The sequence below is a fragment of the Canis lupus genome, chromosome 7 (assembly GCF_048164855.1).
Source record: "Canis lupus baileyi chromosome 7, mCanLup2.hap1, whole genome shotgun sequence".
NCBI classification, from domain to species: Eukaryota; Metazoa; Chordata; class Mammalia; order Carnivora; family Canidae; genus Canis; species Canis lupus.
Window position 1 is genome coordinate 7,024,243 of NC_132844.1, and position 22,047 is coordinate 7,046,289.

The 22,047-nt window shown below is 35.1% G+C and overlaps 1 protein-coding gene across 5 annotated transcripts in view; it reads right to left on the reverse strand.

The window, feature by feature from the left end:
- AFG1L (AFG1 like ATPase) overlaps window positions 1–22,047 on the reverse strand; it is a 202,865-nt gene that overhangs the window by 32,223 nt on the left and 148,595 nt on the right. For all 5 annotated transcript variants that reach the window (XR_012033744.1, XR_012033745.1, XM_072831862.1 and 2 more), the window contains exons 9-10: window positions 672–742; window positions 315–415 (exon numbers count right to left, since the gene is read on the reverse strand). Coding sequence is in view for 3 of the 5 variants with exons in the window: in XM_072831862.1 (XP_072687963.1) it covers window positions 315–415; window positions 672–742 (172 nt within the window). In the remaining 2 variants the exon portion in view is untranslated. The remainder of the gene's footprint in view (window positions 1–314; window positions 416–671; window positions 743–22,047) is intronic.

Below are 22,047 nucleotides of genomic sequence, written 5' to 3' on the forward strand. Positions count from 1 at the left end.
GAAAACATAATTTCTCCTATGTTTGACTTTCACAAAACATCCCTAAAGCTGATTTTTGTTTTGCTTCCAGCAACAGTTGATAGTTCTCTCTGTATTTCCAATTTTGCTTTAGCATCCTTCTAAGTGCGAATTTTGAGCCAATGTCTATAAAAGGCACATGACATATACAGATGAGTATTTCCCTTCGTGAGCCTTTTAAATCAGTTCTGACTCTTGTGAACAGTATTTTAAAATCTGAAATACGCAGAAAGGAAAATATGAAGTATTTTAACATGTGAAAAGGCCAATGAGTCTGGACGTGTCTGGATACTTACTCTCTCACACAGCTCTTCAAATGTGCAGTCGGCAACAGTTCCACAGGCTTTATTCAGCCGCAGCTCTCTGCCTTGCACTTTTAGAATCCTTGGTCTAGTTACTATGGGAACATGAACAAAGACTCAATCTTGTCTGGATAATTACTATAAAATTCATCTCTTACAGATAGGAAATGCATAGCTTGATGAATAATAGCACATGATTCAACACATAAATTAGACAAAATGCTGATACAATGACTGCCACTTGAGCGTGGCATCAACCCATATACAGCAATGGAACTTATTAATTGGTCAGTGGAGATTGGGCATTGTGTTCTAAATGTATTCTCTTTCAAGAGAAATTAACTTACGTACAATCATTTTGTTTCTGAGCCAGCTCATCAAACAACTTATCCATGACAGCCTCCACATCAGCTTCACTTGTGCTACAGTGAAAAGAATAATAGAATATGAAATTAATAACACTTGAAGCCAACATCAAACAGCTGCCTGAGCCTGCTTAGCTTTTTGCCCATAAAAAAAAGAGAACAGGATGTTATGCTCTAAATACAAACATTAGATTTGGAATACACTTAAAAGCAGAGAATATTAACTCTCAGGTAGATGATCCTGCCTTATTTGCATACACTGAAAGACTTCTGTGCTTCTGGCTGTTTCCAGTAATGAGACGATACAGGCAGAGTAAATCCATTAATACTATGTGTACACAATGAGAAGAAAGGCTTCTGGCTCTCTCTTGCATGCAAAACAAGAGCAAATAGACAAGGCAGTCAAGCATCCAGCAAAGTATCCTTTGAAATCTCTACTGAGAGGGTACATGTGAAATTAAATATTGAAGCTGCTTTAAAAAAAAAAAATCCAGTCAAGCCACTGACTGAGAGGATCAAACATCCAGAATTAAATTACCAGCTTCGAAATACCGACTTGATCTGCACATCAATAACTTTATCAGACTTTGCGTATAAGGACAATTACAGACCACACAGTTTCTCTCAAAAGTGTCCTTGTCAGAAATTCAAGAAACTCTCTCCTTCTGTGATGCCTACCATTGCAGCTACCAAGAAGTTAGTCTCATCAAAGAATCCTTTGTATTCTAATTACAAATCACCATATGGTTTAGGGAACCCACATATACAAACGTGATAACACTATGCCCTTTTTTCCTATCACTTTTTTTTTAAAAGAGGGATTTATAAATTAACTGTCAATAAAATAAAATAACTGGCAGAAGAAATAAATGCTGTTAAAAAAAAAGAAACTTCAACTCTACATACAAACTTACACAGGATGACCTGACGATATGCTTGATTTTGATATACAAATCACTCTTATCTAGGTGTGGAAGCAATTAAACTCAATTCTGGACATTCATCTTAATAAAGTCTTTTTGAAAACTAATATGACAAATTATTTTTTCTTTAAGTTTAAATGAAACTAAACTCATTTCTCCCTTGAGATAGTTACCAGGCGGCAGGCATTTAACACACAAGTACCTACTTCCTAATGCTTTTAAAATGCAAGACAGCACATGGTCATTATGAAGGGTTTAGAATTGCCACCTTCCAAGGGATCACCATTCCACCTTGTAGGTCTCTTAAAAACATCATCTGCAATGGTTAACTTTGCAGGGGAAAGCTATTTGACATTTGAATAGGGTAGTATTAAAATAATAAAATGATACTACAGAAAGCGATTGTAGAGACAAAAAAAAAAAACAATTTTAAAGGTACAAAGAAATCACACAAGCCAATGTAAATGCCAATGCCCATACCAAGCACATGTATGTTTAAATGGCTTTGCCAACATTATTCTCAGGAATTCATTTGGTATTGTCTCCACCTTATAATGGTGACATAATCACACACAACCATTGGAGAAGCAAAGGTACTTTTTAAGGGATATAAAAAAGAAGGAGCAAATCCAGCCACCCAGATTATCTGCTGGCTTGCAGAGAGTTAACTTCTCCTTAGGATAGGCATGTTACCCAACAGAGAAATGAATTCTGAAAAATAACCAAGAGAGAACATAGTTACATTTCTCAAAGCACATTTGGTGAATAAACCATTACTAACAAACTTCCTCAGTAGTGATTTCTCTTTTACTCTGTGCTCAAATATACTATAATGTTAAAATGTGGCTCACAAGACTTAGGTCAGGCCACATCTTCTATATTATCTATGAAATTACTATATATGATTTATTTCACTTACAGTGAAATTATATGTGAAATAACACAATTATCTTTATTATAGCAGTATCTTGTGAAAATTCTATATGGGACGCCTGGATGGCTCAGTAGGTTAAGCATCCGACTCTTGATTTTGGCTCAGGTCATGATCTCAGAGTCGTGAACTTGAGCCCCATGTGGGGCTCCACACTGAGCATGGAGCCTGCTTAAGATTCTCTCTCCCTCTCCCTTTGGGCCTCCACCCCCACCCCTGCACACACACGCTCCATTTCTCTCTATCAAAAATAAATAATAAATAAAAATTCTATTAAATTATCATAAAAAGTTACTCAGATGTTACAACTTGCAAAATTAAAATTTTACTGGTGTTAAGTGGCCTAAAAATAAATACTCACAGAAGTAGTTCATGTAACTTAAAACTGAGCAGCCTGTTTTCCATCTAAGCCAAAGTGTACTTGACCTCAGGGAGTGAGTTCTGTTGACTGCTTAAAGGACAGAAACCCCAGCTTCTAATTGTCTTAAGAGCAGAAGGGGCTACTATGTATGTTGTTTTTATTAGATATATTTATATTGCCATGAGAGAAATGAGGATGCTATGAAAGAAATCCTTACCAGAAATGAACTTATTCATAATGTCTTACCAGATAATTTACAAGAAAACAGTAATCTTCTCACCCTCCACTCAGACCAGATTTCCCTACAAGATGATGCATCAATCAGAGCTCATTAACTTTTTTTAAGGATGAGAATTAGAAAAGTAAAAAGAGAAATTAAAATCTACCTGTTCATATTAGTGTAAAAGATTCAGAGTTTTACTCATTATACAGGTTCATGACTGGTTTAAACATCTTTGAGTATGTTTCATAATTCTAGTAAAAAATTTAGATTTCCATGTGAACTATTTCCATGTGTTACATGGGGAATAACAAAAACTATATTTATCAAGCAGCTATTATGTAATAGTTAGTTTACCTATACTTTCCCCACCTTTCCATGTAGTATTTGTTATTATCCCATTTTTACAGAAGAGAAAACTGAGACTCAGAGAATTAAGCCTTCACTCTTCTAAGATCCAAACATATAAAAATTTAAATTTTCTGTTTAGTAGCATAAAATTGGTACAAGATTTCAGGGCAACCAAATAATATGTAATAAAAACATTTAAGACCGTTTCACGCAGCTATTCCACTCATAACAATTTCACCTATGGAAAAAATAATGGTTAACAACTACAAGGATGTCCATAGTGACACCTCTAACAACAAAGAAACAGCGGGAAAAAAAAAACCACCTAATGTCCCATAATGGGGACCACGAAGTACGTTTGAATACGCTTACACAATGAAATACTGTGCAGTTTTTAAGTACAACTTTCCCCTCTTGTCCTGGAAATGTGATTAAGGTCCAAAGTTGATGGCTAGAAGTGCTTGGTGCTCCCAAGTTTCTAAAAAGAACCACCAATGACTGGATCCAGACTCTGGCCTCCATGGTTAAATAATGAAGAGAACCAGCCCTATTCCAAATGCCACCCCCTCCTCCACCATCCCCTCCTCTTTACCACACCACAGTGTCTTTATGAGGAGGGGAAAGGGGATCAGAGCTCTTTATGTGCAGTATTTGTGATAAGAGTCTTTTTCTTCCCTTCTTCCCCTTAGGATTTTTTCCTTCCAGTTGACTTCTAGTTTCATAATGTTGTGGTCAGAAAAGATGTATGGTATGACTTCGATCTTTTTGAAATTTTTGAGGCTTGTTTTGTGACCTAATATGTGATCTATTCTGGAGAATGTTCCATATGCACTTGAAAAAACATGTATCTGCTGTTTTAAGATGGAATGTCCTGAATATATCTGTTATATTCATCTGGTCCAGTGTGTCATTCGGTCCAGTGTGTCATTCAGAGCCACTGTTTCCTTATTTATTTTCTGTTTAGATGATCTGTATATTGATGTAAGCACCCTCCCCTTAGGAAAGGAGAGGGTGATTTACCCTCCCCCAAAGACAAGTGATGGGAAGGAAGAGTTCTTTAAAAGACTCACTTGGAAAGATTAGGGGAGCCTCAAAGAAGAAAAATCTGGCATTGTTGTCCTTAGTTGGATGAGTAGGACCTTGGCAGATTGAGAAATCAGAAGGTGGGAAATGGAGGCACCTGGGTGGCTCAGTGGTTGAGCATCTACCTTCAGCTCAGGTTGTGGTCTCAGGGTCCTGGGATCAAGTCCTGCATCAGGTTCCCCACAGGGAGCCTGCTTCTCCCTCTATGTCTCTGCCTCTCTTTCTGTGTCTCTCATGAATGAATAAATAAATATCTTTTTAAAAAAAGAAATTGGGAGATGTGGTGCTAAGCAACATAAAGCAAGCCAGTTCTTACTAAAAACCCTGCAAGGGTTTAGCACAACTAGATATACTTGAAGTTACAGGTGAGGGGGCAGGCTGGAAATAAGGGCACTTTTGGGAAATAAGACAAAGGCAGTCTTTAGATGCCCTGCCTTTACCTGAATAGCAAGAGTCCGGTATGTCTCCTCCACTCCAGCTGAAACTAAGTTTACCATCTGGGTCAGTTTTAAGAAGGAAGAAAGAGGAAGAGACACCATACTGAAATCCTACACACTAAATAGTAAAACCAACAGTCCCTCCCTCTTTAGCATCCAGAACCCTACTAGCCAAACTTCAGCCTTAGGAAGTAGAAAGATTGAAGGAAACACTCTGGAGGAAATTGAATAACCAAAAGAAAGACTTGCACATACTGACATTTGGGGATTCTTCAATGGAAAACCTGACCTGCCACCTAATCTACCAGCCTCCAGTGGAGACTACCAATCAATAAAACCCTATTTATGCACACAGAACTTCTAATCAGCTTTTTAATGTTTTAATCTTGTGAATGGACAACCAAGTATTTCTAGGCATTTAAGGAAAGCTTCTAAGATATAAAATAAAGACTAAAATAAAACATAAGAAGAGATCTTGCAGCAAAGAGAAATACACTCTAATACACCTAGAGAGAGAAATATACATAAACAAAGAAGGATGCTATAAACCAAAAGAATAACTAGTGCATAAGAAAGAGCTCTAATATGACTGTTAAATAAAAAATTTAGGAAAAGAATTAGAAGAAAAAAATGAAGTAACCATTCAGAAAATAGAACAAAAAATGGAAAACAGAAGAGAAAATAAAAGAATCAGAAAATAAATACAGAAGGCTCAATATCTAACCAGGAGAAGCTCCAAAGGGGGGTGGGGGGAGCATGAGCAACGAAAAAATTAAATTAAGTTTCCTAGAACTGAAGAGCATGAAGGTCTAAACTGAAAGAGTCCAGTGAACACCCAGCACAAAGAATGGGGGGAGGGGGGAGGCTCCCTTCTTGGGCATATTAACAGGAAATTTCAGAAGTCAGGAATAAAGAATGAATATCCTAAAAACTTCCTGAGGAAAAACAGGTTAAATATAAAAGGTCAAGAAACTGATTTGTATCAATTCCCATGAAACTCTGAAACTATAATAATGGAAACATGAAGAGAATGGTGCCCATCTAAAATTTTCTAAAGGAAGCTTTTGTCAAACTATCCATGCCCAAACTATTATTCAGGCAAAGACATTTTTGGTCAGGTGAGTTCTCAAAAAAGCTATTTCCCATGCTGCCTTCTTTGTAAGATTACTGGAGGCTCTCAGAAGAGGTAGAAGAGTTCTGGGTCTAATAGGACCAAATAAGCTCTACCCCCAAAGGCCCTCCTGCCCATGACAACTGTCAACTCTAGACAAAATACAAAAACAGGTGACCTGAAAACACTGGGCAGATTCTTGAGGGAGGTGACACTTGGAAAAAGGGAAAAAATGGGGTGAATTACCCATTTTACAGACCAAAAAGTCAGTACTGCTCAGGGCAACTATAACTCCGATAGAAAACTGCAGTCCTGGCCTGAAGACCTGGAGGACAGCTGGGGGTAACCACACAAGGTGAGAAATCTGGGGGAATCCTCAAAAGGGTTTCCAAAGTTCCAAAAGGTATGAGTCTTGAAAATTCCTCAAATCATAGGTTATTCTGTATTTATCACAATACAAATAAACATGAATCATTTTTCTGTTATAGAATTATACTAAAAGCTTCAGTGGTTTTCTATAAAAGAAAAGGCATAAAAAATGGCTTATCATTATTACAAATCAATATGCTATGACATATATTTATATTTTATTATGGATATTATAGTGCATATTGTTATGTATTTCAATAACAGAAAAATGATCTCTACCAGAAACAGACTTTTGGTAGTAGAAAATATTAAAAGGAAACATTAACACAAAATAAATGCAAAATAAGATTATTTTAAAATCTAAGTACCTCCAATATTTAATATGTAAAAGTTATTTTTTAAATTGAAGGTTTTTAAAACACATAGCATGAGCACCGTTTCTGATTGTCCTCATCTTAGCGGGTTGGCAACTATTCCAGACACAAGAAAATGTCATTTTGCACCGACATTGATCAAATCATTAAGAGTGTGCCCTAAATCATTTTTGAGTAGGGAGTTAAGGTACCTATTGCTCAGTTATAAACTCATTTCCCTTATTAACATGTATCTGGTTTTGTTTACTCATATTATCCACTTAAAGGCTCTATCCCCAAATACAGTCACACTGGGGGTTTGGACTTCACCTGTAAATTTTGGGGAGGCCACAATTCAGTCCTGAATAATGAACACTTGTGTAGTTTACACTTCACGGTTACTATGAATAGTGCTACATGAATGTTCTAGCACACATCTTTTGGTGAATTTCTGTATATATGTCTATCGGGTGTGTAATTAGGAGCTGAATTACTACTCTTCGGGTATACTCGAAGAGTTCGGCTTAGTAAATACTGTCAAAAAATTTTCCAAAGTGGTTGTAGCAGTTCACTCTCTTACTGGTACATAAAAATGTTCTACTTGTTCCACACTGTTTTTTTTTTTTTCCCATTTCTTTCATTTTAATCATTTTAGTGGACATATTTTAAGTGATTTTAATGTAAATTGCCTCAAATTATTTTTAGGAATGTGTGGGACATAAAAATACAAATATAGTTAATGCAATAGTCAATCCAGAACCATTTCCTTTTAGTAAGATGTCATTCCGACAAACATAAAATTTGAAAGCCATTCTTAAACACATGAAGATCTCTTGATTTTTTTAAAAAGGAAATTTCAAAAACATAACATTATTGTAAAATTTTCAGCCAGAGAAAATGACTGTAACCTCAAAATAGGAAAAGAAAGCTATAAATAATGGAGAGAAACTCGAGTGATGGGAATGAGTCTATGACTCCAGGGCCCTCTAGTCAGTTTTCCAAGGAAACTAAAAAGATAGCAACACTGTCTTACGCTAAAAATCCATACTCAAAAATATGACCATGCCTGTGAAGCTCTAAAGAAGGACCAGGGTCAGATGTCTTTAAAAAAAAAAAAAAAAAAATCAAGTGTTTGGGACTAAGACCTATGGCTGGCAAAAGGCATATTCAGAAAATAAATGTACAAAAAATACACAAGGATATATATTATAGAAAAATACAAAAAGTGATTAAAATGAGACCCAAGTTATAAACTCAGTTTAAAAATATTCCAGCTTAGCCAGTAAAATTTGAGGAAAGCATAATACCTGGTAGTCAAGAGCAGTTGTAATAGGAAAGTTGCAGCCTCAACACAGCACTGATTTTTTTCAGTGTAGAAGGGGAGCTAAATTCAGAGTTTTCTTTTGGGGCTACAAGAATATCATGTCACATACCAAGGAAGAAAATGTTCTGTTCAGCTTTGTGTAGTTCAATTTTAACCATAAAGTGGCATATCTTAAGAAAGAATGACTTGGGTAGCAACACAATGATCAGGAGAAAATACAGGAATTAAGCTCAGATGCTCTGAAGTGTAGCCTTTCCTCTTGGGGAAACAGAAACAAGCTCCTACAGCTGAGTACGGATAAAGAATTTAAGTGACTTCCTTCAATTCTTGGTAACTGCCCCATCAGTGGGGATGCTAATATATGGCAGTGTTTTGGGGCAGAAAAGATGTGAAACAGAAATTCTGCCCACAGAAAATTAAAAGTAAGAGAATTAAAGTCATTTCTGAAGAAAAAAACAACGTTATTCTTTCCAAATGATTTTTGTAGGGGCTAGGGGTGGGGGCAGGTGGTGGTGGAGGATATGGGGCCCAAGCAGAGTGCAGACTATTTTTCTTTTGTTCTATAATGCCCTGGTAAAATCCACCCATTTCATTGCTTCTGTCACTTTTTGTTAAGCTCAGAAACTGCAGTGGAGGGGCAGGTTTCTATTTTCTGTTAAGTAGTACCACTGTGTCTTTAAGTCAGAAAAGCCCTGGAATCAACCACTGTTTCGTTGCCAGGAAATTTGGCATCAACTCCTACAGGAAACCTGTGAGTACAGTACCCTGGATTAAAAGCTGATTGCTTTGGAAGTATGAGAATCATGATTTATTTTTCCATATTAAATTAGTAAACAGAGAAGAAAGTAATCAGTCATTCCAATTTCAAGAAAATTTCTATAGCTGAAATCAGGCATTCAACATAAAACTTAGACAGAGAAATAGAACATGTCAAAAAAAGACCTTATTATTGCTGGATCATTTGAAATTCTCAACAAAAAATTCCAAAAGAAGTAGAGGTTTCTAGAAGAGGGTCACACATGAATTTAAATGGAAATTAATTTCTTCAAGAACCTCCCACTTCATTAGGATTGACTCAGAGGAACAGAATGCTACCCACACTTTGCCCCTTTATCCCCTTTTTAAAATCAACAGCTTGTTAGGGTATCAACAAGTAGAATAGGGTTGGCTTTCCTTGGTCCCTCTCTCTCCATGTTCTCTATTCCAGAGAGCCAAAGTTGATTCAACGAGGGAGAAATTTCCCCTTCCTCTTAGAGTTCTTGTGCCAAACTTCCCTGGCAGGGAGCCTTCTCACTCTACTGATTCCTTGTGCATTCATGCTGTAGAGCTCTTTGTGCTCTTACCAAACATAATCTGGGGCTGGAGGCAGGTCTAAGATTAAGCTGGTTTATATTTGCCTTAATATAAAACAGACTTGGTTGCATTTCAAATGCTGTAGGTTTGTTTTACATAACGGAATCAGTTGTTAGAATAGATTTTGTCCTACTATTTATCTTCTCAATCATTCAAAGGCTTAATTGACTGTTCAGAGATCCATTTCAATCTCTAAATTTCCCACCGTTCTCAATCACCTGGAGAGTAACTTACCTGGTTCCATTAATCTTGACCTGTGTATAATGCTGAAAGTAGGACCTAGCACCTTTCACTCTCAAATTCCAGACCTTCACCCCCTTCTTCTCAGCCCAAACTCCATATAAAATTTCTACCAAATCTAAATATTGCTTTCCCCCCAAATAAGTCAGTGGCATAACACACAGAATTACAACTTCTAGATACAATATTTCCTTTTCATATAATTAAGAAAAGCTAGAATGACTGAAGATTACAAAAATAAATAAATAAAAATGAGGAAGAAGCTAGAGAGTAAGAAGCTCTGACTCCTTTCAGGAGAAGAAAATGGTCATATCTGCCTCAGAAAGACAGGCCCAGGAAGTTTTAATAGTTGTTGTTTTTCTTTTTTTAAGGTTTTATTTATTTATTCATGAGAGACACAGAGAGAGAGAGGCAGAGACACAGGCAGAGGGAGAAGCAGGCTCCATGCAGGGAGCCCAATGTGGGACTTGATCCCGGAACTCCGGGATCACGCCCTGAGTCAAAGGCAGACGCTCAACCACTGAGCCACCCAGGCGTCCCGGGAGTTTTAATAGTTAAAAAAGGTACACAGCTAGAGCTAAAGACGTAGGACATTTGTCAGATCAGCTTTTCTAATGTTGAAGGTTGACCCTCATTTATAAATGTGATCTTTCTGAAGATGAAACAAAAGATAAGAATTCTAAGGAAATCTAAAAACTTGATTCTGTACATTTATATATATATGTGTGAGCATACATATCATTTACTCATGTACACATTGTGTATATAACTTATTACATTTTACTAGATGAGTATAGCCACGCAGTTAAATACTTTGTCAATGTGTTCAGCTGGAAATGGTGGGCCAGCTCTATTCTGGTACTTGTCCAGCCTGCTGGCATATAAACACTGTGATGGGGGAACCTGGGTGGCTCCGTGATTGAGTGTCTGCCTTTGGCTCAGGTTGTGATCCCAGATCCTGGGATCAAGTCCCACATTAGGCTCCCGCAGGGAGGGAGCCTACTTCTCCCTCTGCCTATGTCTCTGCCTCTCTCTCTCTCTCTCTCTGTGTCTCTCATGAATAAATAAATAAAATCTTAAAAAAAAAAAAAACAGAAACAAAAACAAAACAACATTATGATATGCTATGTCAAATTACCAGTCAATAAAGAAATGGAAGATAAAAGGTATGCTGAGCTCACTGATGGAACCTGATACTGAAGTCTATACAAGGTGAACTTCTTTTGCTTTGTACCACTTTTTTAGGCAGTATTTCAAATAGTTTAAAACCCTTGAAATTGTTAATTCAGTACTCTCTAAAGTAATACAGGGTTAATTAATAAATATTTAAATGTGCATCTAAATTTTATCAAATATGACAATTTTGTGATTTTAAAAGACATGATAAACAGCCTACCTGACTATGCCCTGCAGGATATAAAGCAGAAAGTTGTTTTTACTAATATAAAGTTATAAGTTTATAATATCACAGAGCCTTACTCATTCATAAAGTATCAATAGCAGTTCTTATAAGAAAGATACTGCACATCTACTTTTGAGAACCAACTGTATTTTTCCACCATAGAGCCCCTTTCCCCATAGGTAGCCTTAGGGTACAGATTCATCACTGTTACTGACCTTTTAATTCTCAAAACATGTAGTAACATACAATGCTTCATTATACATTTGAGACATTTCAGTTTGATGAAACTTTATACTTCTCAGAGCTAAATAGGTCTTCACTAAAAAAACAAAAAATTAAAATTTTACACTAAAAATATTCACTTAATGTAAAGACAGTAAGGAAGAACTAAGAAATAAAAAAGGCATGAAACATAAAGAGCAGGTGTGAATCAATATACATATCAATAATAACATACTGATTATTGATAGTGACATATATATTATTGCTATATTATTATTGATATATCAATATTATATATCAATAATATCTATATTGTTATATATTGTTATATTATATATAACATAATTTGTGAATGGATTAAACAATTCAATCAAAGTCAGAGATTGACTAAATATAAAAGCAAAATCCAAAAATACACTGCTCACAGGAGATATGCTTTAGGTTCCAAGATACAACTAGGTTGAAGGTAAAGGACAAGAAGAAAGACATATCAATGCAAACAGCAACCACTACTAACATCAGACAACACAGACTTTAAAACAAAAAATGTTATTAATTATTAAAAGGGACATTTCATAATGATAAAGTTCACTCCATCAGGATAATAATAACAATACAAACATATGCACCTAACAACAGAATCTCAAAATACAAGAGGTAAAAACTGACCAAGTGAAGGGAGAAACAGTCTTGCAACAATCATAGTTAGAGACTTCAATATCCAACTTTTTTTTATGATTTTATTTTCAAGTAATCTCTACACCCAGTGTGGGGCTCAAAATTAAAACCCCAAGATCAAGAGTTGCACGGTCTACTGACTGAGCTGCCTGGTACTCCCCAAATTTCAATAAGGATTAAAAAAAAACTAGAGAGAAGATCAACAGGATATTTAAAACTTGGACTACAATATATACTAACTAGACTTAACAGACATCTATATAAATACTACATACACATCATTCTCAAGTGTATATGGAACATTCTCAAGGAAAGATCATATCCTAGTCTTTATAGAGCAAGCCTTAATAATTAAAAAGGATTAAACTATATGAAGTCTGTTCTTTGATTATAATGGAGTGAAATTAGAAATTAATAACAAGGAGGCCCCTTCCAATATTTTGGAAATTCACAAATATATGAAAATTAAGCAGCATATTCCTAAATGACTAACAGGTTAAAAAAAAAAGAAATCAAAAGGAAATCAGAAAAATACTTTAAGATAACAAAATGAAGACACACATACCAAAACTTATGCAATATAGCTAAAGTAGTGCTTACAAGGAAAAGTATAACTTTGAGTACTTACATTAAAAAAGAAGAAAAATCTCAAACCAATAACCTAACCTTTCACCATCAGATTCTGGACGAAGAAGAGAAAACTTAACCTAAAGCAAATGGAAGGAATGAAATAATAAAGATTAGAGTGGAAAATAATGAAATAGAGAATAGAAAAATAAAACAGCAAAGAAAACAAAAACAAAAGTTGTTTCTTTGAAAAAGTGAACGAAATTGACAAATATTTACTTAGACAAACCAAGAAAAGAAGACAAAAGTTATCAAAATCAGGAATGAGAGAATACTAAAAATAAAAGGATTATGAGGGAATACTATTAACAGCTATATACCAACAAATGAGACAGCCTAAATGAAATGGAAAAATTCCTAGGACATAAACTATCAAGACTGACTTACGATGAAAGAAAAACATCTATTTAGAGGGAACACTCTCCAATTCATTCTATTAGGCAAGTATTACCTTGAGAACAAAACTTGACAAAGATGTCATGAAAACTATTGACCAATATCTCTTATGAATTTAAACACAAAAATTCTCATAGCGAACTAAATCAAGCAACATATAAAAAGGATAATATACCATGACCAAGTGGGATTTATTGCAGAAATGCAAGGCTGACTCAAAATCCAAAAACCAATTAATGAAAATATTCCATATAAACAGAATAATAGGCAAGAAAAACATGATCTTCTCAAAAGACACAGAAAATGCATTCAATCAAATCATGATTTTTTTTTAAAAACTCAATAATTAATAGAAGGTAATGTCCTCAACTAAATAAAGGGCATCAGCTGTGAAAAACCCAGAGATGATAACATAACTAATGGTGAAAGAGTGAAGTTTTTTCTACTAAGCTCAGAAACAAGACAAGGGTCCACTCCCTAATGGAATATACCACTCCTATTTAACATCGCACTGGATATTCTAGGCAAAGAAATTAGGCAAGAAAAGTAAATAAAAAACATCCAGATTGGAAAGGAAGAACTAAACTATCTCTATTTGCAGATGACATGATCTTATATTTAGAAAATCCTAAGGAATTAGAAACTATCAGAAACTATTAGAAACTATTAGAACAAATAAACAAGTTCAGCAAGGTTGCAGGTTACAAGATCAATATGCAAAAATCAATTGTATTTCTACATAGTAGCAATAAAGAAACCAAAAATAAAACCAGAAAAACAATTCCATTTATACTAGATTCAAAAAGAATAAAGTATTTATGAATGAATTTAACAAAAGAAATCATGTTAATTTTATTAACAAGATTTATACATTGAAGACTATAAAGCTTGTTGAAAGGAATTACAGGAGATCAAAATAAATGGAAAGACATCTGTTAGGTGTTGAACTGTGTCCTCAATGTCAAACCCCTAAACTCCAATATCTGCAAATGTGACCTTATTTTGAAATAGGGTCTTTGTAGATATAATCAAGTTAAGATGAGGTCATACTGGTTTAGAATAGTCTCTAATGCAATGACTGGTATCCTTATATGAATAAAAAATTTAGATACAAAGACACATGGGGAGAATGCCATTTGAAGACAGAGGCAGAGATTGGAGTGTGATGTACCTACAAGCCAAGGAATCACCAGAAGCTACAGGGGAAGCTCAGAACAGATTCTCTTTCAGAGTACCCAATGAGAACCAACCTGCCAACATCTTGATTTTGGACTTCTAACCTCAAGAACAATGACAATAAATTTCTGCTATTGTAACACACTCAGTTTGTCGTACTTTGTAGGGTAGCCCTAGAAAACTTGTAAAACACCTCATGTTCGTGAATTAGAATATTTGATACTTATTTCCCAATGTAATTTACAGATTCAATAAAATCCTTATCAAAAGTCCAGCTGCCTTTGACCAGCTGACAAGCTGGTCCTCATATTCTTATGGAAATTCAAAGGACCCAGAATAAGCCAAACAATCTTGGGGGAAGGGGGAGAACAAAATAGTAGGGCTCATACTTCCTGATTTCAAATCTTATTACAAAACTATAGCAATCAAGACAGTGTGATATTGACATATAGAGAAACAGACTGCTGAGATATAATTGTGACCAGCAATAAATCCTTACATTTACAACCAATTAATTTTCAACAATGGTATCGATATAATTCAATATGAAAAGAATAGTCTTTTCAACAAATGATGCTGGGACTAGATACCACACGCAAAAGAATGAAGATGGGCCACTATCTCATAGCAAATATAAAAATTAGCTCAAAATTAATCAAATACCTAAATATAAGAGCTAAAATTATAAAACTCTTAGAAGAAAACATAGGCATAAAGCTTCACAACCTTGGATTTGACAATGGCTTCTTAAATATGACACCAAAAGTATAAAGCAATAAAAGAAAAAAAATAAATTGGACATCATCAAAATTTAAAACTTGTGTGGTTCAAGGACATCATCAACAAAACAAAAAGACAAAAAAGAATACAAAAATATTTTTATAAATCAGATATACAACAAGGGACCTATACCTAGAATGTCTAAAGAATACTTAAGATTTGCTACTAAAATAATAAATGACCCAATTTTAAAATGGCCAAAGTATCTGACCAGACTTTTCTCCTGAAAAGATATACAATGGCCAACAGGGATCCCTGGGTGGCTCAGTGGTTTGGTGCCTGCCTTTGGCCCAGGGCGAGATCCCGGAGTCCCAGGATTGAGTCCCGCATCTGGCTCCAGGCATAGAGCCTGCTTCTCCCTCTGCCTGTGTCTCTGCCCACCCCCCTCATAAATAAATAAATAAATAAATAAATAAATAAATAAATAAATAAATAAATAAATCTTGAAAAAAAATACAATGGCCAACAAGCACATGCAACAATGCTCAATGTCATTAGCCATCAGAGAAATGCAAATGGAAACCCTATGAGATACCATTTCACACTCACTAGGATTGTATTTGTGTTGGATTGTGTTTCCCCAAAAAGATAAGAAGTCCTAAGTCCCAGTACGTCAAATGTGCCCTTATTTTTTTTTTAAGATTTTATTTATTTATTCATGAGAGACACAGAAAGAGAGGGGCAGAAACACAGGCAGAGGGAGAAGCAGGCTCCATGCAGGGAGCCTGACGTGGGACTCAATCCTGGAACTCCAGCATCACGTCCTGAGCCAAAGGCAGACGCTCAACCACTGAGCCACCCAGGTGTCCCACATGTGCCCTTATTTGGAAATAGGCTCTTTATAGATGTTAACTGGTAAAGTGGGAGGGCCCTTAATCCCATATGACTAATATCTTTATAAGGAGACACACAGCAAGACCATGTGACAACAGAGGCAGAGATTGGATTGATACATTTACAAAGCCAAGGAACACCAAGTACTGACAGCAAACAACAGAAACTAGAAGAGATAAGGGCAAGATTCTCTCCCAGAATTTTCAGAGGAGACAAGGCCCTGACAAAAACTTGATTTTTTTTTTATCTCCAAAACTGTGAGATAATAAATTTCTGCTGTTTTAAGCCACCCAGATCATGGTACTTTGTAACAACATCCCTAGGAAACTAATACAGATGACTATAAAAACAGAGATAATAACAAATGATGTCACAGACATGAAGAAATTGAAGCCCTCATACCCTACTGGTGGAGATATAAAATGGTACACTGCTTTGGAAGACAGTCTGGAAGCTCCTCAAAAGACTAAATGTAGAATTAACCACACCTAGAAATTTCACTCCTGGGTATACACAAAAGAAATAAAAATGTAAGTCCACAAAAAAACCCCACAAAAACTTATACATGAATGTTCACAGCAGCATTACTCACAATAGCCAAAAAGCAGAAATAACCCAAATCTCCATCAACTAATGAGTAGACAAAATTTCTACATTTAATGGAATATTATTTAGCAATAATAATATGAATCCTGAAAAAATTATGCTAAGTGAAAGAAGACAATCACAAAGGACCACATCTTATATGATTCCATTTAAATGAAATATCCATGATGGGCAAATATAGAAAGGCAGAAAGTAGATTAGTGGTTGTCTGGGCTGGTCTGTGGTTGGTTGAGTGATAAAAATATTCTATAATAAACTGTGGTTCTGGTTACATAATTCTCTGAATATCCTAAAAGCAATTACTTAATACACTTTAAATGGGTAAACTGTATGACACGTGAATTCTATTTCAATAAAGCTGTTAAAAAATAAGTATAATATCCTTATCACACTTAACAAAGCTAAAATAATTCTTCAAAGTCATTACATGCAGTTAGTGTGTGAATTTCTCTGATTGTTGTTGCATAGTGTTTTTGTTTTTTGCTTTTGTTCTTACAGTTTGTTTGATTCAGGGTCTAAGTGCGGTCCACACACAGTAATTGGTTGGTATGTTCCTTAAGCCTCTTTTAAACTAAAGGTTTTTTTTTTTCTTATTTGTTTAAGAAGCAGACTGTTTATGTCAGTAAAAATTCTGCAGTCTACATTTTGATGAATATACTCCCATGATGTTATTTAACATATTCCATTGCACCTAATATTTCCTGTAAATTGATCAAATTCAGGTTCCATTTCTATAGCAATTATTATAGAACTTATGATCATTAACTAGCTCCATTAAATTGTGAGGGTTTTATAAAATGGTGAATTCTAATTCTTTTTTCATTTGTCATTTAGAAAATCTCTATAAAGATAAGCATCCCTCACCAACTATTCTGTTATACTAAAAGTCAGTTCTTTTAAAACAGGAAAAATAAAAAAAAATAAATAGGAAAACTTGATTCTTTTATTTACCTGTTTTCAGGATAATGGACTGGAAACTTCCACTTCTGGCCATAATAGAGTAACGGGGCCCAGATTCTTTCCCTCTCCCTCTACTCCTCCCCCTGCTCATGTCTCTTTCTCTCTAAAATAAAATATATAAATCTTAAAAAAAAGCAGGGGAGGATAAAGATCCATCATTAGAAATAGACCCCAAATGACATATATGATAGAATTACTGAACAAAGATATTAAGACATTATATTCTCTGTATGTTTAATAGAGGAAGGCATGAGGACATTAAGAACAGAAAAAGAAGATATAAAAATCTTCTAGAAGTTGAACTTCTACAAAGAAAAAAAATACCATGTCTGAGGTGAACAATGGATAGGATTAATAGATTACACACTGTTAAAGAAACTACTAAAAATAAAATGAGATTGAAAACAAAGATTGAAAAAGAAATGAACAGAGAATCAGTAAGCTGTGAGACAACATAAAGCAGTTTCATGTAGGCGTAACTGGAATCCCAGAAATTGGAAAGGGGAAGAAGGGACAAAGCATGTGAAGAAATATACTAAAACTCTCCAAATTCAATTAAAACTATAAACTCACAGACCCAAGAAGTACAAGCAACCTTAGAAAAAAGAAACAAAAACATCACACCAAGGCACATCATAAACAGCTTAAAACCAACAACAAAGTGAACACTGTGGAAATAGCTAGTAAAAAGACATCTGATGTAAAGAAGGACAAAAAATTATAGATTTCTCATTAGAAACAATACAAGTCAGAAGATAGGCAACAACATTTAAAGTACTGAAAGGAAAAAAAAATCTGTCAACCATAAAAAACCAGCAAAAATATCTCTCAGAAATAAAAGCAAAAGACTTTAGAGACATACAAGACATACAGAAGATGAGAAAATTCACCACTAGCAGAGTACCACTGCAAGAAATGTTAAAGACCTTCAAAAAGAAGGAAAATAATATCAGATGGAAATTCCAATCTATGCAACAGAATGAAGAGCATAAGAAATGGTATTCATGTAAGTAAATGTAAAATAATTTTTATTTTAAAAATCTCTTTAAAAGACTATTGACTGTTTAAGCAAAAAATAAAAACACTGCATTGTGCAGTATACAACATAATCTAATACATATAGTAGTATTACATAATTACATAAATATATGAGTACAATAGCACAAAGGCCAGGATAGTGAAAATAGAAGTATACTGTTGTAGGGTTTTTGTATTTGACATCAAGGGGTTACTTGAAAGCTAAGTTAAACTTAGGTAAGTTAAAGATGCTAACTCTAAACTGTAACAACCACAAAAACAAAAACAAGAAAGTATAGCAAGTAAGTTAATATAAGAAGGAAAACAAATCTAAAAAAAGAAACATATCAGAAAAAGAAGTAAATGGGAAGAACAGAAAAAAACAAATGGCATAATAAAACTCAACCATATCAATAATCACATTAAATGTAAATGGTTTAAATAACCCCATTAAAGATAGAGAATGTCAGACTGCATTAAAAAAAGATTTCCAACTATGTGTTGCTTTCAAGAAACCATTTTAAGTATGACACAGATAGGTTGAAAGTAAAAGGATGGGAAAAGATAGATCATGTGAGTGTTAATTTTAAAAAAGCTGAAGTGGCAGGGCACCTGGGTGGCTCAGCAGATAAGCCTCTGCCTTCAGTTCAGATCATGATCCCAGGATCCTGGTGATCAAGCCTTGTATTGGGCTCCCTGCTTAGTAGAGAGTCTGCTTCTCCCTCTCGCTCTGCTCCTCTTCCCACTCCTGTTCTCTCGCTCGCGCTCTTAAATAAATAAATAAATAAAATCTTTAAAAAAAGAAAAAAGCTGAAGTGGCTCCATTAATACTAAGCATAGATTTCAGAGCAAGCTGTATGGAAAAAGCTCTCAAAATATGTATAGAAAATATGTATAGAAAAATCATCAAATGTTTGGAAGCTAAACGATACACTTCTAAATAACTCATAGGTTAAAGAAGAAATCACAAGTGAAACAGGACATACTGAAATGTATGCAATGCAATTAATATGATGCTTAGAAGAAAATCTATAGCATTAAAATGCTTATATAAAAAGTAGAAAGGTTTAAAATCAAGGACTTCTATATTTTTTTATTTTTAAAGATTTCATTTATTTATTCATGAGAGACTCAGAGAGAGAGAGAGAGAGAGAGAGAGGCAGAGACACAGGCAGAGGGAGAAGCAGGCTCCATGCAGAGAGCCTGACGTGGGACTCGATCCCAGGTCTCCAGGATCATGCTGCGGGCTGAACACGGTGCTAAACGGCTGAGCCACCCGGGATGCCTGACTTCTATCTTAAAAAACTAGAAAAAGAGCAAATTAAATCCAAACTAAGCAGAATAGAATTATTAATAAAGTGCAGAAATCAATGAAATAGAAAACAGCATTGGAGAAAATCAATATAAATCTAAAGCTATTTCTTTAGAATCATCAGAATTAATAAAATTCTTGCTAGTATTATCAGAAAAAAAAAGATTCTGTATCTTTAAAAAATTTTTATTATGGAAAATTTCACACATATATACATGTAGAGCGAATAGTATAATAAACTCAGTGCAAACAATGACCCACTCAATTTGTGGTCAATGTTTTTTCATCTAAACCATCTCCCTCCCACAATTCTCTCACCCTGGATTATTTTGAAGCAAATCTCACACACTGTATTATTTTATCTGTAAATACTTTAATTTATGAATATGATTATCTCTTAAGTATATAAACCTCTATGTTCTGCGTTAGGATACTAAGAAGGAATAAAACTTAATTTGTAAACAATAAAAATGTCCCCAACCATCTTCTTCCCTTCCCCAGGCTTAAGGATTGGCCAAATCAACAGTCTTAACCCCATCCCATGGAAGTAGTTGCTCTCACTGCCAGAGGCAGAAATTATTTCCCTTAACCCTCTAAGGAACAGACTTCAGGAAGGCCTAGCGTTGGTCTTGATGAAGGATTGGAAACTGAGCTTTGATTCACACAAATTGACAGTGGACATTCAGGCACATCCTAGAGTCTGCACTTGGTTACTGTACCTGGTGAGCAGCCACGTAATAGCCAGTCTCCACAATAGTCAAGACTTACCAGGATAGTATAAGCCTCCCTTCTCTCCCACCCACCTACCAACACAAGAATGACAAAGGTGACCTGATGGGTCTATATTCTGATCGGGTGATATTTTTGTCAGCTAACGGGCCCTCAAATGCCAGAAAAACTTAAAACTTCGAATAAGAATATGCCATGCCATCCTCTGTTTTTGTGCAACTATCGCCATATGGATATATTTCTGTATCCTTTGCTGTTAAACAAATTTTATATTCCTTAACTTATGTGATATTTTCCTTTCAGTACTATCACAACTCCATTGTGACACCATGAAAATTAGTGTCAGAATAGTTATAATATGAATGTAGAAGACTCTAAAAGATACATGAGGGAATTCAAGGAATTAAAGGGAAAAGAATATAGGGGGACCATATTTGGCATTCGACCATAAAAACTTCGTTATAGATGAGAGAAAAATTTTTCCAATGGAATATGCACACAGCCTGCTACAGGACTCTGGGCAGCCAGGCACATGGAACTGAAACAAACTAGCTCCTAAAAGGAAAGGAGCTAGACTTAACAATTTTCAAGTTGCTTCTATTGGCAGATGTTTCAGAGGTTCTCCAGTAGGAATTAAACAGGAAATGACTGACCGGCTTGGTATTCTAACTGGTCAGAGAAACTAAGACAGATACTGTAAATTCCAATGTCTAAGACAGAAACACCTGGAATGGTAATGGGGAGAAGGTCCCAAGATGTCCTCTTAGAAACTCTGGTGAACTAGAAGGTGGCAACCTTCCAGGCAGAAGACAGATCTCTGCCAATGTTCCAGCTATGAAAAAGTGTGACAATTGAGCTAGAAATGTTTTAAATTTTCATTGATCAGGTTCTCTCAGTTGAGGGAGGAGGAGTGTGTGTGTGGACTATCATAGGCAAGAAACATGAAGTTTTAAATTGTGGGGATGGTTTAGCATGTATGAGCTCCAGTGTTTGTTTTCACAGACCTTTCTTCTAAAACAGAGCTGTAACCTTAAAGCTATATGGTTTCTGCCAGCAAACTTTTTTTTTAATGTTCAAAGATATATTCCCCCAAATTATTTTCTACTTGGAATAGATATTTCCCAAGTGGGAGATTAAGAGTACTTGAGACATGAACCTTATGTTGGTAAAAGAAGAAACTTCTTTTTGAGATCAGCTCAAAAGACAGATGAATATACGTATTATATTAAGCCAGGTAAAAATATGTGACTATTTGGGCTTTGTCTGAAAGTTGTAACATATTTTTCATCATATCAGTAAGGTCCATGAAAGTGAAATGGTCTTGAGACAATTTAATCGAAACATTAAATAACTGAATAATGCGTTCAGGTATAAATTCTGTAGATGTCGTAGATGACTTGGTGGATAGGAGCCAAAAGAAATAAAGGGAGAAAGCCTGGCTTCTTAAAGGTTCCCTATATTGGGAGAAACAGTCGTCCATGGGTCTCTTTCTCTCTTGTACATCTTGCTGAGCATGCCAAGAACATGTGGCCCTAACCATTTCTCAAGGTTGTATTTGGCACGAGAA